We start from the raw sequence: 15,629 nt of genomic DNA on the forward strand, positions 1-15,629 counted from the left end.
CCTTGTTTCCTGGGAAGACTGAGAAATCAAATATGTATTCAGTTAAGTCAGGAGTCCATGGGAGAATGAAAGAAAATAGGAAATCAGAACAGCACAGCAAAAGGAAGAAAGGGAGAGGAAGATCACCATGGGTGTGTGTGAGTCAATCCATTGACCAATTTGAGGTTATTAATCACTTACCATGTCCTTGGCTATTGTAAGAAAACACTGCTCTAGGAGTCAGAGGGAAGGTGGTGGAGGGAGCCCTTCTCATGTTCGCTGTCGGGTTTCTTTCAGGCTGCCCTGTCCCTGTAGCAATGTCTTCTTGGCAGCAGCAGACGATCCAGCACCTGCCTCAGAAGGCCCAGCAGCAGGTGAAGCAGCCCTGTCAGCCACCCTCTGTCAGGTGTCAGGAGATGTGTGCACCCCAAATCAAAGATCCATGTGCTCCCCAGCCCAAGAAGCAATACCCACCCAAGGGCACAGCCATGCCCACCCAACCACCAAGTGCTCCTCGGCCCAACAAGCCCCAAGAGTAAACAGAAGTGAGGATGAACTGGGGTACTGCCTGCCCCACATCCACGCTAGCAGAAGGAGCCCTCTCTTCCTCCTGCTCCTCTTCCTCCAGCCCCAAGAGTTGCCCTCCTCTCCCACCCCTTTCTGCCCAGGGTCAAATGAAGCATTGTCAGGATTTTCTCCCACTCAGCATTGGTCAAGTCTTCCTCTGTATCCTGCCCTGACACTCTTCCATGTGGATATGAGGAGCCCTTATCCTCTCCAGCTTCTAGTTTGGCCACACTTAGGGCCCCATCCATGTCCCAAAGCAACAGATGCATCTGGGTTTCTTCTGGGGTTCCACCCTGAGTAATGAGGCATAGCTTCTGCCTTTTCTTTCTTCCAACCCTCCTTCCATGAACTTTTCTTCTATTGCCTCCCCTAATAATTCCATGCTTTACATCCTTGCGTCCTGCCCCAGTCTGCGACCCATTCACTGGTTCAGAGGGAACATTTTAGGGAAGTGAGTGTGCAAGCATACACATGCTGGGAGTGCATCCTCATGGGTATTGTGGTTCTGGTAACCAAAGATGGGGAAGGTCAGATCCTGAAAGAAAGAAAGCCCAGGGTCTATTTGGCCAGAGTCTGGGAGGCCCTTGCTAAGTAGTTGTATCTAGGGAAAGACAAAGGGAGGAACAGTTTAGCTCCTACCATTAGAAGCCCCCAGCCTACTTAACAATTGTGGCTTTTGTGTTTTGGAAGTTGCTGTTCTGAAAAAAGCAGAAAAAACATACTATAAGATATAAGAGTACCCCAAAGCACATCTACGGACATGTGCAAATGAATTTTTCATATATTTGTTTATGTGTTTTCTATTCATCTGTTCATTAATGCAAACTCCATCACTCACCCATCTAATATTTAGCAAGTTCTGCTATGAGTTTGGTTTCCCACTCTGCCATGCTGGTTTTCCAGAGCTCTCCCAAGACAGTCTAGCCTGAGTCTCAGTCTGGATGTCATGGTCATTTTGTTACCCATGGAAAACTTGTTCTAGGGATACGGGTGTGAGTGTACACAGTGTGTGCAATTTTACAATTTGCCTTGTCAGTCAGTACAACTTTATGTGGCTTATGAAAGAAGTCTTATTTCTCCAGCTGGCTTCCTCACCCTGGTACAAGACCAGCTGCCTGTATTGAAAAGAAGCAGCAAACTTCCAGATATAAAGAGCTGAGTTTGAAGGCGAGGCCCTTGGTGAGCAGCCAAATATACAGCCAGAATTTCTCCATTGAACTTTATTCTTTCTTCCCTTGGGATTTGCTCACTGAATTGTAGATGCCACCATGGGCAACTGCAATAATAAATTGCTTCTTCATTTAACTCTAGAATGAAAAGAAATTAATTAACCACCTTCTTCATTTTGCTTTATTTTTTTTTATGTTTGGCCAAAGCCAAGCTTTATATCATGAAAGCTATTCCTTTTCTTTCATTTTTTCCCTTTTTTTAAATATGAAATTTATTGTCAAATTGGTTTCCATACAACACCCAGTGCTCATCCCAACAGGTGCCCTCCTCAATGCCCATCACCCACTTTCCCCTCCCTCCCACCCCCCATCAACCCTCAGTTTATTCTCAGTTTTTAAGAGTCTCTTATGGTTTGGCTCCCTCCCTCTTTAACTTTTTTTTTTAAGTTGCCATCTGTGGCTAATATTTCCAAGTAGGAATTTCTTAACACGTAGTGGTGCAGGCATTAACCAGGAAAGTCAAAGGGCAGTAAAAAGAGTTAAGATGGAGAAGTGTATGTTTCTAACCCATAGAGTTCTCTGTCAGCCCTCTGGGCCCCAGTCCTTACATCCTGAATGAACTCCTCTGTAGGGCAGAAAATGCTGGTGCATCTTGGCAAACCCCTTGTCTGGATCCTTTTTTCTAAGCACCAGCCAGATTCTCAGTGGCATGGGTTTTGAATGCCATTCCCATGTCTTCCTGAAGGCTTTGGTGAGTCCTCCCACAGACACTTGGGATCCAGGGCTAGTAGATCTTCATAGAGCAGCTAGTCAGCAAGATGAAAACAATGGAAACAAGGTGTGCTTCTGCTGCAGTGTGAGCCTGAGGCTATCAGCTCACATCCATGCCTTCCACACCAATCACACCAGTGGCCAAGGACAAGGTCCCACTTCTCTGTGACTATGTGAGAATCCATTCCCTTCACAAGGAATGCTTTACCATCTTCTTTTTACCTTTTGACCCCCTTCACTAATCCCCCCCACTCCACCTTCATATGTGTGTGTGTGTGTGTGTGTGTGTGTGTGTGTGAGAGAGAGAGAGAGAGAGATCATATGTAGACAAAAAAATCATATAATATTTGTCTTCCTCTGTTTGACTTATTTCACTTAGCATAATGTACTCAAGGTCCAACCATGTTGTTGTAAATGGCAGAATTTTATTTTTTTTTCATAGCTGAATAGTATTCTACTGTGTGTGTGTGTGTGTGTATATATATATATATATATATATACCACAAGTTCTTTACCTATTCATCTGTTAATGGACACTTAGGTTATTTCCATATCTTGCAAGTTATAAATGATGTAAGTTAATTGTAAATAATGCTGCAGTGAACATTGGGGTGCATATATGTTTTCAAGTTATGTTTTAATTTCCTTTTGATAAATGCCCAGAAGTAGAATGCTAGATATATAGCAGCTCTATTTTTAATTTTTTGGGAAATCTCCATACTGTTCTTCATACTGGCTGTACCAATTTACATTCCTGCCAACAGGGCAAAGATATTCCCTTTTCTCTGCATACGTGCCAACACTCAGTATTTCTTACTTTTTCAATAATAGCCATTGTAACAGGCGTGAGGTCATATCCCATTGTGGTTTGATTTGCATTTCCCTAGTGGTGAGTGGATGTTGAGTATCTTTTTGCATACCTATTGGCCATCTGTATGTCTTTACTGGAAAAATGTCTATTCTGATATTCCCATTTTTAAAAATTTATGTATTTTGGGAGAGACAGAGAGAGTGCGAGGGGGAGAGGGGTGGCAGAGAAAGAGGGAGAATCCCAAGCAGGCACTATACTGTCAACACAGAGCCCCTGTGGGACTTGAACTCAAAAGACCATGAGATCATGACCAGAGCTGAAATCAAGAGTTGGATATCTAACTGACTGAGCCACCCAGGCACCTCTGATCTTCCCATTTTTAATCAAACTGTTTTTGCTATTAAGTTGTATGACTTCTTTATATATTTTGGATATTACCTCCTTATCAGATACGTAATTTACAAATATTGTCCTCCATTCAGTAGGTTGCTCTTTTATTTTGTTGATGACTTCCATTGTTGTGCAGAAACTTTTCAGTTTGATGTAGTCTCATTTGTTTTTGCTTTTGTTGCTTTTGCTTTTGGTGTCAGACCTAAACAATCATTGCCTACAGTGATGTCAAGGAGCCTACTGCCTATATTTTCTTCTAGGAGTTTTATGGTTTCAGGTGTTACATTCAAATCTTTAATTTATTTTGAGTTAGTTTTTGTGTATGGTGTAGTATAGTGGTTTAACTTTATTCTTTTACATGTGGCTGTCCAGTTTTCCCAGTCCCAAAAGAGACTGTCTTTCCTCCATTGTATATTCTTGTCTCCTTTGTTGTAAATTAATTGACCACAGATGCACGGACTTTTTTTCTGGGCTCCCTATTGTTTTCCATTGATTTTTGTGTCTGTTTTTATTCCAATACCATACTATTTGATTACTATAGATTTATAATATAATTTTCAATCAGAAAGTGTGATGCCTCCAGCTTGTTCTTCTTTCTTAGGATTGCTTTGGCTATGGGGGAGGGAGTCTTTGTGATTCCATACGATTTTAAGATTTTTTTTAAATATAACTTCATCCATCATAAACTTACAAAAGTAACAATATCTTAAATAAAAATTTCATTCATATATGTGGTAAAAGCAGGGTGATTTGTTTATCTCTGGTTCCTCTTCATTTAAAGCAATATAATGTCAGGGGCACCTGGTGATTCAGTCCTTTAAGCATCCGACTCTTGATTTCACCTCAGGTCATGATCTCATAGGTTTGTGAGTTCAAGCCCCACATCAGGCTCTGTGCTGATAGTGCAGAGCCTGCTTGGGATTCTCTGTCTTTCCCTCTCTCTCTGCCCCTCCCCCACTCATTCTGTCTCTGTCTCTCTCAAAATAAATAAACTCTAAAAACTAAATAAATAAAATAAAGTAATACAATGTCAGAACAAAAGGGACATTATGCAACATTTGCTTCAACTTCTTCATGACCAAAGAGAAAACTTAAGAGTGTTCCATAATTCCTATATCAGGTATAAAAACTTCTGGATTACTCCAAAATTCCCCTACAAGACCCAAAGCACACCACAATTATGCAACACCAAAAAATTCACTCTCCTCAAAAACAACATTCAGTTTTGACACCTGTGTTTTTTGGTTCATGCTATTCCTTCTGCATAGAAGGAATTTCTCCCCTCTATTCTCTAAGATACACTCTTAGTTTTAAAGGTCTAGTTCAAATATTCCTATGGGTTTCTATAGGTTTCTATGGAACCTCACTTAACATTTTAGAAAGAACTGGTATCTTACAAGGTCTTATGACAACTTTGTACAAATTTCTGTTAGTAATATAATTGTTAAAATTCTTTTATGAATTATGCATATAATTGGTTTTGCATTATAGTTCACCTGTATGTGTTTATTTCTCTTATTGAATTATGAGCCCTTGAAGCCTAAGGGTCTTGCTGTTCTTTTTTTATTTTTTATTTTTATTTTTATTTTTTTCAATATATGAAGTTTATTGTCAAATTGGTTTCCACACAACACCCAGTGCTCATCCCAAAAGGTGCCCTCCTCAATACCCATCATGCACCCTCCCCGCCCTCCCACCCCCCATCAACCCTTAGTTTGTTCTCAGTTTTTAAGAGTCTCTTATGCTTTGGCTCTCTCCCACTCTAACCTCTTTTTTTTTTCCTTCCCCTCCCCCATGAGTTTCTGTTAAGTTTCTCAGGATCCACATAAGAGTGAAAACATATGGTATCTGTCTTTCTCTGTATGACCTATTTCACTTAGCATCACACTCTCCAGTTCCATCCACGTTGCTACAAAGGGCCATATTTCGTTCTTTCTCATTGCCCTGTAGTACTCCATTGTGTATATAAACCACAATTTCTTTATCCATTCATCAGTTGATGGACATTTAGGCTCTTTCCATAATTTGGTTATTGTTGAGAGTGCTGCTATAAACGTTGGGGTACACATGCCCCTATGCATCAGTACTCCTGTATCCCTTGGGTAAATTCCTAGCAGTGCTATTGCTGGGTCATAGGGTAGGTTTATTTTTCATTTTCTGAGGAACCTCCACACTGCTTTCCAGAGTGGCTGCACCAACTTGCATTCCCACCAACAGTGCAAGAGGGTTCCCGTTTCTCCACATCCTCTCCAGCATCTATAGTCTCCTGATTTGTTCATTTTGGCCACTCTGACTGGCGTGAGGTGATATCTGAGTGTGGTTTTGATTTGTATTTCCCTGATGGGGAGCGACGTTGAGCATCTTTTCATGTGCCTGTTGGCCATCCAGATGTCTTCTTTAGACAAGTGTCTCTTCATGTTTTCTGCCCATTTCTTCACTGGGTTATTTGTTTTTCAGGTGTGGAGTTTGATGAGCTCTTTATAGATTTTGGATGCTAGCCCTTTGTCCGATATGTCATTTGCAAATATCTTTTCCCATTCTGTTGGTTGCCTTTTAGTTTTGTTGGTTGTTTCCTTTGCTGTGCAGAAGCTTTTTATCTTCATAAGGTCCCAGTAGTTCATTTTTGCTTTTAATTCCCTTGCCTTTGGGGGTGTGTCGAGTAAGAGATTGCTACGGCTGAGGTCAGAGAGGTCTTTTCCTGCTTTCTCCTCTAGGGTTTTGATGGTTTCCTGTCTCACATTCAGGTCCTTTATCCATTTTGAGTTTATTTTTGTGAATGGTGTGAGAAAGTGGTCTAGTTTCAATCTTCTGCATGTTGTTGTCAAGTTCTCCCAGCACCCTTTGTTAAAGAGACTGTCTTTTTTCCATTGGATGTTCTTTCCTGCTTTGTCAAAGATTAGTTGGCCATACATTTGTGGGTCTCATTCTGGGGTTTCTATTCTATTCCATTGGTCTATGTGTCTGTTTTTGTGCCAATACCATGCTGTCTTGATGATCACAGCTTTGTAGTAGAGGCTAAAGTCTGGGATTGTGATGCCTCCTGCTTTGGTCTTCTTCAAAATTACTTTGGCTATTCGGGGCCTTTTGTGGTTCCATATGAATTTTAGGATTGCTTGTTCTAGTTTCGAGAAGAATGCTGGTGCAATTTTGATTGGGACTGCATTGAATGTGTAGATGGCTTTGGGTAGTAGTGACATTTTGACAATATTTATTCTTCCAATCCATGAGCACGGAATGTTTTTCCATTTCTTTATATCTTCTTCAATTACCTTCATAAGCTTTCTATAGTTTTCAGCATACAGATCTTTTACATCTTTGGTTAGATTTAGTCCTAGGTATTTTATACTTCTTGGTGCAATTGTGAATGGGATCAGTTTCTTTATTTATCTTTCTGTTGCTTCATTATTAGTGTATAAAAATACAACTGATTTTGTATCCTGTGACTTTCCTGAATTCATGTATCAGTTCTAGCAGACTTTTGGTGGAGTCTATTGGATTTTCCATGTATAATATGTCATCTGCAAAAAGTGAAAGCTTAAGTTCATCTTTGCCAATTTTAATGCCTTTGATTTCCTTTTGTTGTCTGATTGCTGATGCTAGCACTTTCAACACTATGTTAAACAACAGCGGTGAGAGTGGACATCCCTGTCGTGTTACTGATCTCAGGGAAAAAGCTCTATTTTTCCCCATTGAGGATGATGTTAGCTGTCGGCTTTTCATAAATGGCTTTTATGATCTTTAAATATGTTCCTTCTATCCCGACTTTCTCGAGGGTTTTTATTAAGAAAGGTTGCTGAATTTTGTCAAATGCCTTTTCTACATCGATTGGCTTTTTTACTTTTTTTAAACATTTATTCACTTTTGACAGTGAGAGAGACAGAGCATGAGTGGGGGAGGGGCAGAAAGAGAGGGAGACACAGAATCCGAAGTAGGCTCCAGGCTCAGAGCTGTCAGCACAGAGCCCTATGCGGGTCTCAAACCCATGGACTGTGGGATCATGACCTGAGCTGAAGTCAGACACTTAACCGACTGAGCCACACAGGCGCCCCAAGGGTCTTGCTGTTCTTACATCCCCAAATGCATAATGAACTTCTGCTTCTGAGTGGAGCGGGGTAGTTTATAGCAAACCAGTCATCTAGGGCAAATCTAGAATACATGCATAAACTATCTGAACTCAGATGAGGACGGTAAGACTCCAGAGGAAGGAGAACTTCAGAGATGAGCCAAAAAAAATTTTTTTTACCCTAGCATCATTTGTGGATTCTGGGTATGAGCAGAAGAATGAAAACCTTGGTTTTCCACTGTGGTGGACTCTTGCTGGGGGACAGAGAAATTGAAAGAGCCAATGGATGTTTTCTGGGGCTTCAAGCAAGTGACTGACTTTTCCATTCTTAAAATTTAGCGAATTCTGGGAATGTTCAGGTTAGGACTAAAATCCTAAGCAGAAAGTGTCTGAAAAGGAGAGTGGAACAATGAAACAATGATTGGCATTTGTACAAACTGCCGAGGAGAGAGGCCCTGGAGAAGATACCATATAGGCACTTAGAACTGTTAAGACCAGGAGCAAGTATAATATGTTATAGAAGTCAGAATAGTGGTTATCCTTGGTGAACACACTGACCAGAGGGCACATGATGTAGCTTTCTGGATTTCTGGAAATGTTCTGTCCCATGCATAGTAGTTACATGGGTGCATAGGTATATAAAAAATTCACTGATCTGTACTTAAGATTTTTGCTTTTTCTCGACCTCAATAAAAACAGGGACAAACATTTCACAATATGTACATGTATTAAATCACCACATTGTGCACCTTAAACTTACACAATGTTATATGACAATTGTATCTCAATAAAACTAGGGAACAAAGAAATCAAAAGAATAGCACCAATTACCTTAACTAAATTTAGTGAACAATATATGAAACCTTTATACTAAAAGTATAAAACATTATGGAAACTAAAGAAGAGCTAACAAATGAAGATGTATGTCATGTTCATGTATTGAAAGATTCTGTTAGACTCTAATACAGTCACACAGACACAATTATCTGACTCATTACCCCATCCCCCCCCCCAAATGGCATTACAAACAAATGCAAAAAGACAGTTTTTTCAATAATGGCAATGAGTCAAATGGACTTTCATAAGAAACAGATACATCTTAACTCTCACCTTGGGCATCCACAAAAATAATTCCTGACAAATTATAGATCTGAATTTAAAAAGTAAAACAACATAAAATTTTAGAAGAAAGCACAAAAGTAAGTCTTACTGACCTTGGAGCAGGCAAAGATTTCCTAAATAGCACAAAAGTGCTATGTACAAAAAGAATTAATACGTTTGACTACATAAAAGTAATAATTCTGTTCAACAAAAGATACTATTAAAATACACAAAGACACAGGCTGGGAGAATTTTATACAAACACACATGTATGTATATGCATGTGTGAATATGTATATAAATACATATGTGTGACATGTACATGCTAGAGATAAAGTATTTTATTCAGAATACATAAAGGACTCCTAAAATTGATAAAAACTACAGACAACATACTGGGAAAATGGGCAAAGGTTTGCACAGGTGCTTCATGAAAGAGAATGTCAACATAAACAATAAACATAAAAAGTTGCTGAGATATTCAGATTAGAATGAAAGTGTGATGCCACTGTGCAAGCCAAAATCCTGGCAAAAATTAAGGACACAGAAAATTCCAGGTGTAGAAGAGGGGGCAGATAAATAGGATCTCTCCTGCACTGCTGATGAGGGAAGAAGTTGGACAGCCACTCTGGAAAACTATCAGACAGTATTTGCATCAGAGTTGCACCTCTATCCCAGAAAGTTCACTCTTTAATGTATATACAAAACAAATATATACATATGATTGTAAAACACATAGATGAAGATGTTCATTATAGCAGGACTTATGATAACCTCAAGCTGAAACTATCCTAAATATTCATTAACATAAGTATGGATAAGTTAACCATGGTATGTTCATACAATGAGACACTACATAGCAATGAAATTGGACACACTACACTACAGAACATGGATAAACTTTATAAATACATCCCTGAGGGAAAGGAAGCAGATAGTATGAAAACATATTGAATGACCCCGTTTATGTGGACACACATGCATACAGACATGCATGCACAGAGCAGAAAAAAGGAAACACACACTCCACAGGAGGAAGTTTCATCTGATTTCTGGTGAAAGAAGAGGAATTAGCAGGAATTAGTATGCACATTTTTAGTCCATACATCCTAAGAATGTTTGAGGCATCATTTCATTTCATCTTAGGCTTTTCTGATACCTGAGGACACATCCTGATAAAGGATGCACAAGCTAAGTGGAGACAAAACACAGATGTTCAGACACAGTTGTGAAAGAACTTTAATTTCCTACAAGAATTTTCCTCAAGAAAATTATGGAATGTTCTGAGTCACTGAAGATGAGTTTCCAATAATCGATGTACTTCTGACCCTGGCTGCTGGCTCCTTCGATGCTAAGTGCTGTTCCCAGGGAACGAGCTTGGTGGGGCCGCTCTTACTGCTAAGAGTGTATGCTGCCTCTATAAGGGCTTGCTGCAAAACAGCTTAGCACTATTTCCACAAGAGTATGACAATACTCTTTCGGTTAGCAAAAAATGGAGACTAATGTAAGTATTTAAAAAAATAAGGTATAATGTGAACTTTTCAAAAATGGGGGATACCTGTAAAGTTTTGCCTCCCCTTCTCCACCTGCCTACACCAGCAAAACATCTCCATACCATGTGCATGATGTTGTCCAGGCAGGTGACACAGGACAATCTACTGGCTCCAAGCCATTGGCTCCAGGACATGCCTGGCCAAGACAACCAGAGCCTGTCTTTTGATGATTCTTTGCAGGGAGGGTTGGATTGAAGGGTGTGTGGAAGTATTTAGCCTTCCTTGTAGGAGACTTCATTGCTTCCCAAGGCTCCCAATGTCCTCAGGTTAAATACTCACATCCACCAGCATCTAGTTTCATCAACATCAATATGTGTCCAGCACCCACCTCACCTCCTTTCCACAGGGAGGAGTTCAGGGCAGTGGGGCTGTCTGAGTTCAGGGAATAGGAGTTTAGCCATTCTGTTAGAGCAGTGATTTTCAACCATGATGGTAGCTGAGGACTTGTTAAAAATTAACTGGTTAGAACTAAAGTGTAACCCAGGGGTGCCTGGGTGGCTCAGTCAGTTAAGCGTCCAACTTTAGCTCAGGTCATGATCTCATGGTTTGTGAGTTCAGGCCTGCATCAGACTCTGTGCTGACAGCTCGGGGCCTGGAGCCTGCTTCTGATTCTGTGTCTCCCTCCCCTCAGTTCTCCCCTGCTCACACTCTGTCTCTCTCAAAAATAAAGATTTAAAAAATTAAAAAAAAAAAGTATAACCCAGATAGGGATATTTTTTAAAAGATAGCAGATGATGTCCATTGCAATCAAGAAAGAAAAGCCATTGGGTTTAGAACCTAATGTTTACTTATTTTATCATAAGAACCACCTGATAAACACTTTAGAAATACAGACTCCCAGGCCTCCCCTAGCTATTTCTATGTCATTAGGATAAAGAAGTTACTTTAAAAGCTGTACTTTTATTTTAACAAGCATCCCAAGTGATTCTTACACTTAGGACAGTTGGGGAAACACCCTTCACCAGTGGGTATTGGGTCCCAGAAGCTCACAGAAGGCTGCCTATTCTTCCACCAGACTTCTTTAAGGCTGGAACTTCATGCTTGACATTTGGTTGTTATTCAGCAAATATGTGTTAAATAAATGATTAATTGACTATTTCACAAATCAAGAACATTATACAATGTTCTGAGTCACTGAAGATGAGTTTCCAATAACCCCAATAACCCTAAGGAGAAGAAAGTCATGTGATATCCAGTATCCATCTACTATGCTCTAGTCACTATAGTAGTTGCTTTGCGTATGTAATCTCATTTAATAATAGCCCTGGAAGCAAATATTATCATTCCTAACTTATAGATAAGATCAACTGAGATTCCTACGCCTCAGTGCTGGATTTGTATCTTGTCCCTGCCACTTATTCGCCATGTAAACTTGTGCAGGTGAGGGGCTCCTGTGTGGGTCGGTTAAGCGTCTGACTTCAGCTCAGGTCATGATCTCATGGTCTGAGTTCGAGCCCTGCATCAGGCTCTGTGCTCTCAGTTCAGAGCCTGGAGCTTGTTTCAGATTCCATCTCCCTCTCTTTCTGCCCCTCCCCCGCTCACTCTCAGTCTCTATCAAAAAATGAATAAATGGTAAAAAAAATATATTAAACTTGTGCAGGTAACTATTCTTTGTGCTTTGGCTTCTATATCTATAGAATGGGTTAAATGACCTGTTTGGAGCAATGCTGTCGTGAGGATTAGTGTCAAGTGCCAAAAACAGAATTTTGTAGGTGCCAATCAAATGGTAGATATTATTATTAAGAAATCTTCTGAATATCATCCACGCACAACTAGTAAGGAGCAGGGTAGGAATTTGAACCTAGAACTTTATGTTTCCAAACTTGTAATCTGTAGGTATAATTTTTTTTTATGTATACTTTGCACACTGAGGGTACCTGCTTTCACAAGTGGATAGGGGACAACGCAGACACAGCTGAAGAAACAAAAGAAGGGACAGGCAACTACAAACAGTGGTCACTTCCAATGGGGTTTTGGACTGTGTGTGGAAAATGTTTAGCCATGAATGCTGTCACTCTGCCCTTCGACAACCCAAGGGGCAATGAGTGGTGTGTGGGCAGCACACCTAAGACATTCGTCTGAACCACCTGAGATTTCATTTTAAAACTCGATACCCTCAACAAGAAAATATCTGTGTCTTTGATCATCCATACCCAGAGAAACTCTATCTTAAATAGACAATAGAGAGGAATTGATCAGTTTAGCTGTGGGAGAATATCAGGACCCAGCCAGTGTTTGTCCCGAGCATAGCCCTCCAGCTAGTGTTGAGAAACAATATGGCAGAGTTGTTAAGGGACTGTATCCTGGAACCTCCTACCTTTTGACTTCTGGGAGTGTTCCTTAATGTTTTTCTGCCAACTTTCCTTACCTAGGGCATGCCTAGGTCATTGCAAGATCTCCAACCCTTTTATCCACCCCCTGCACTCCAGCTCATATAATGTCTGAATTGGGCAATCTGACAAAATGTCTACCTAAAAGTTTAGTGGAAAAAAACAGCAGAGATAAAGCAATTGGAAAGCCCAAGCATTGTGCTCCATGGGTAAGAGGTGCCTGGAGCCTGGGTCCTCACACACATAGAGACACACATGCACACGCACATGCACGCACAGAGCAGAAAAAGGAAACACTCCACAGGAGGAAGTTTCATCTGATTTCTAGTGGAAGAAGAGGAATTAGCAGGAATTAGTATGCACATTTTTAGTTCATTCATCCTAAGAATGTTTGAAGCATCATTTAATTTAATCTTTACAACACTCTTGTGAAATACACCTTAATGTCCCCATTTTAAAGATGGCAACATCAAAGGGCAGAAAGTTTAGGTAACATGCTTAAGGTCATAACTGCTATGAAGGGGTAACAAGGCTTTGGAACATCTGGGCCAGTACTAAGCCTGGATCCTTACTTTTCTATCTGCCTCAAGGAAGAGAATCCAGAATTAACTTTTTTATCCCTCCCTTGAGGGATTGAGAGTGGAAGAGAAGGAGGCTGGGAGAGGGGGTTGTGCTCTGTTTTCAGAGCAACAGTGAGGTAGAGAGACAATCAGACATCCCAGGTTCTGGTCTGATTCTGCTACTAAACCAGCTGCGAGGCCTGGAATGGGTCCCCTCCCTCCCCATTTGTCTTTTCCCCTCTCCTGGACCAGGACTAGGAGCAGGGTGGAGGCTCTCCAGGGCTAGGACTCCTGTCCCTCTCTACTTGGCATCATCCCTGCAAACTTCATGTCTTCTACCTGCTGGACCAAGGTGTTTAAGAGGTTTCTAAGTGCCTGGGACATGGTGTCTCTTCCTCTGTTTCCTTCTTTTTTTACAAATGGAGGACTCCGTAGGCTATGGAGACTTCTTTAAAACCATCATGGCCTGAAATGGTGTCCCTAGCTCTTCAAGGTGACAGGGGAAGGTTTCTTACTACCTATTTTTTCCAGATGTTAGCGTGTCTTAAATATGGCACCCATGGTAAAATGACTAGAATTGGAATTCTGCATGACATTCTCTGCATGCTCTGGGTCTTGGGGAAGCACAGGAGAAGGGAGTGACATAAGCAGAAAAAGGCCTGATCACTGACAAGGCTCAGCACTACCACCTTCCCTGCTCTGCAAATGCATGATGAGACTGAGGCATACTCAGAACTAAAGGACCTTCTGGCAGCTGGTCCAGATGGGAGCCAGGTTTTGATGTGTGAACAGCAGCAGCCTTCGGTGTCCTCAGAATGGTGTCCTGTGAAATAATGGGAGATGTACTTCTCATTGGAAGCCACTGTTATCCCCCTTTAATTATTTGGGACATTTGTGGGGCCAGATTCACCCGCTAACCCCACACTGGTAGTGAAACGGAGCTTCTCTGAAGGGAAGAACAGACTCAACACCAACCGCTGAGTGAGCCTCAGATAGGCAAACAGGAAGAATACTGTTGGGGGTCACAGGAAGTTCCAGAGGCCAGAGCCAGAGCAGTGTTGGGTGGAGTGAAGGGAACACAAGCCAAGGTAGGTAGGAGAGTCCAGCCAGGGCAGGGTATTGGGTGACAGCAAAATTCCGTGGCATCCAGGGCCAAGGCCCAGGGAGGGTACATGGTATTCCAGCTGCAGAGCTCGATTCAGATCCTCCAGAGCCTGGGACAAGCTGGGTGACCCTACAGGACTGAGGAGTAGGAAACAGAACCCTCTGGCTAAGGATACTACCAGGTAGAGCAGCAGGTTCTGCCTGGAGCTCCTCCTGTTAGGGGCTCCCTAGAGCGGGTTTGGGTGAAGGGAGGGACCTAGTCCAAGCCTGGAAGAGAGCGAGAGTCAGATGAGAGGCTTGGAGCTCAGCTGTGGTCATGGTGCCAGCACCAGCTCAGAGGGAGGTGATCACTAGAATGACTGACAATGAGCAGCTGCCTGAGGAAGGCAGTGGCAGTGCTGTCTGTCCTTTGCTGAGCTCTTCCTCCTCCCAGCTCACCCCCCAAAGACAAGGAACTTCCCAGTAGTCTCTGGGCCTTTCTTCATAAATAATGCTATTCATCAGTCAGTCAGTCTTTCTATAATCGTCAGCTTGCTGAGCAGCTACTACATAACAGGCACCTTGTGAGGAGGGAGGTGCACTAATGGCCATGAAGGCAGTGAGAAGCTGACCCAGGACTCAAGTTCACCCAGCTGGAACCAGCAGATGCTCCACAAACATCTAGGTGTCTGGGGGCAGGGAAGGGGAATGAGGAAGAGGAGCTGTCCACACACCTGGGTTCTAAGGGTGATTTGGATTTTCCAAAGGCCACGCCTAGTAACAGATGTGTTTTGAGGACAGAGCTGAACCAGTGACTTCAGTTTCATGTTATGTTGATCACAGGAAGTTGCTGGTGTAGAGATCTTGGGGATCCCTGTTCTTATGTTCCCAGAAAAGAGAAGCCCTGTGGCAAGGAGACTCGAGGATCTATCATGGAGGGAAGGCATACCTTCCTCAGGAGCTCAGAAGCTACTCACGTACTGCCAACCTCAGTCTCATTACTAGTTAGGGTACTTGGATTCTGTCACTATGCCCTCCTGGTGTCTTCTCCAAAGTGAAAGCAATTCTGGGTCAAAACAGGCATTTTAGCTTTTCCCTTCCTCTTTCAGACCCTGGTCCACTGAGTGATATGTTGAAGGGGTCCCTTACTTCCACCTATGCTAATTCATACCCCTTCTATTTTCAGCAGAGCTAGAAATACTACTGTTAATCCCAGGGGCACTTCAAACATTAAGCAGCCTTATTTCTACCT

General features: G+C 41.8%; 1 protein-coding gene across 1 annotated transcript; it reads left to right on the forward strand.

Annotated features, from left to right (window-relative positions):
* The first annotated feature begins 296 nt into the window (after positions 1–296).
* Positions 297–518, forward strand: SPRR4 (small proline rich protein 4). The gene has a single exon (XM_015540185.1). The coding sequence runs from the start codon at positions 297–299 to the stop codon at positions 516–518; it is 222 nt and encodes a 73-aa protein (XP_015395671.1).
* The last annotated feature ends 15,111 nt before the right edge of the window (positions 519–15,629 follow it).

This window comes from Panthera tigris, chromosome C1, assembly GCF_018350195.1.
Source record: "Panthera tigris isolate Pti1 chromosome C1, P.tigris_Pti1_mat1.1, whole genome shotgun sequence".
Taxonomy (NCBI): Eukaryota; Metazoa; Chordata; class Mammalia; order Carnivora; family Felidae; genus Panthera; species Panthera tigris.

Excerpts from the sequence above, each read along its gene's own strand:
- SPRR4 (XM_015540185.1), top strand. The coding sequence starts at position 297 with ATGTCTTCTTGGCAGCAGCAGACGATCCAGCACCTGCCTCAGAAGGCC.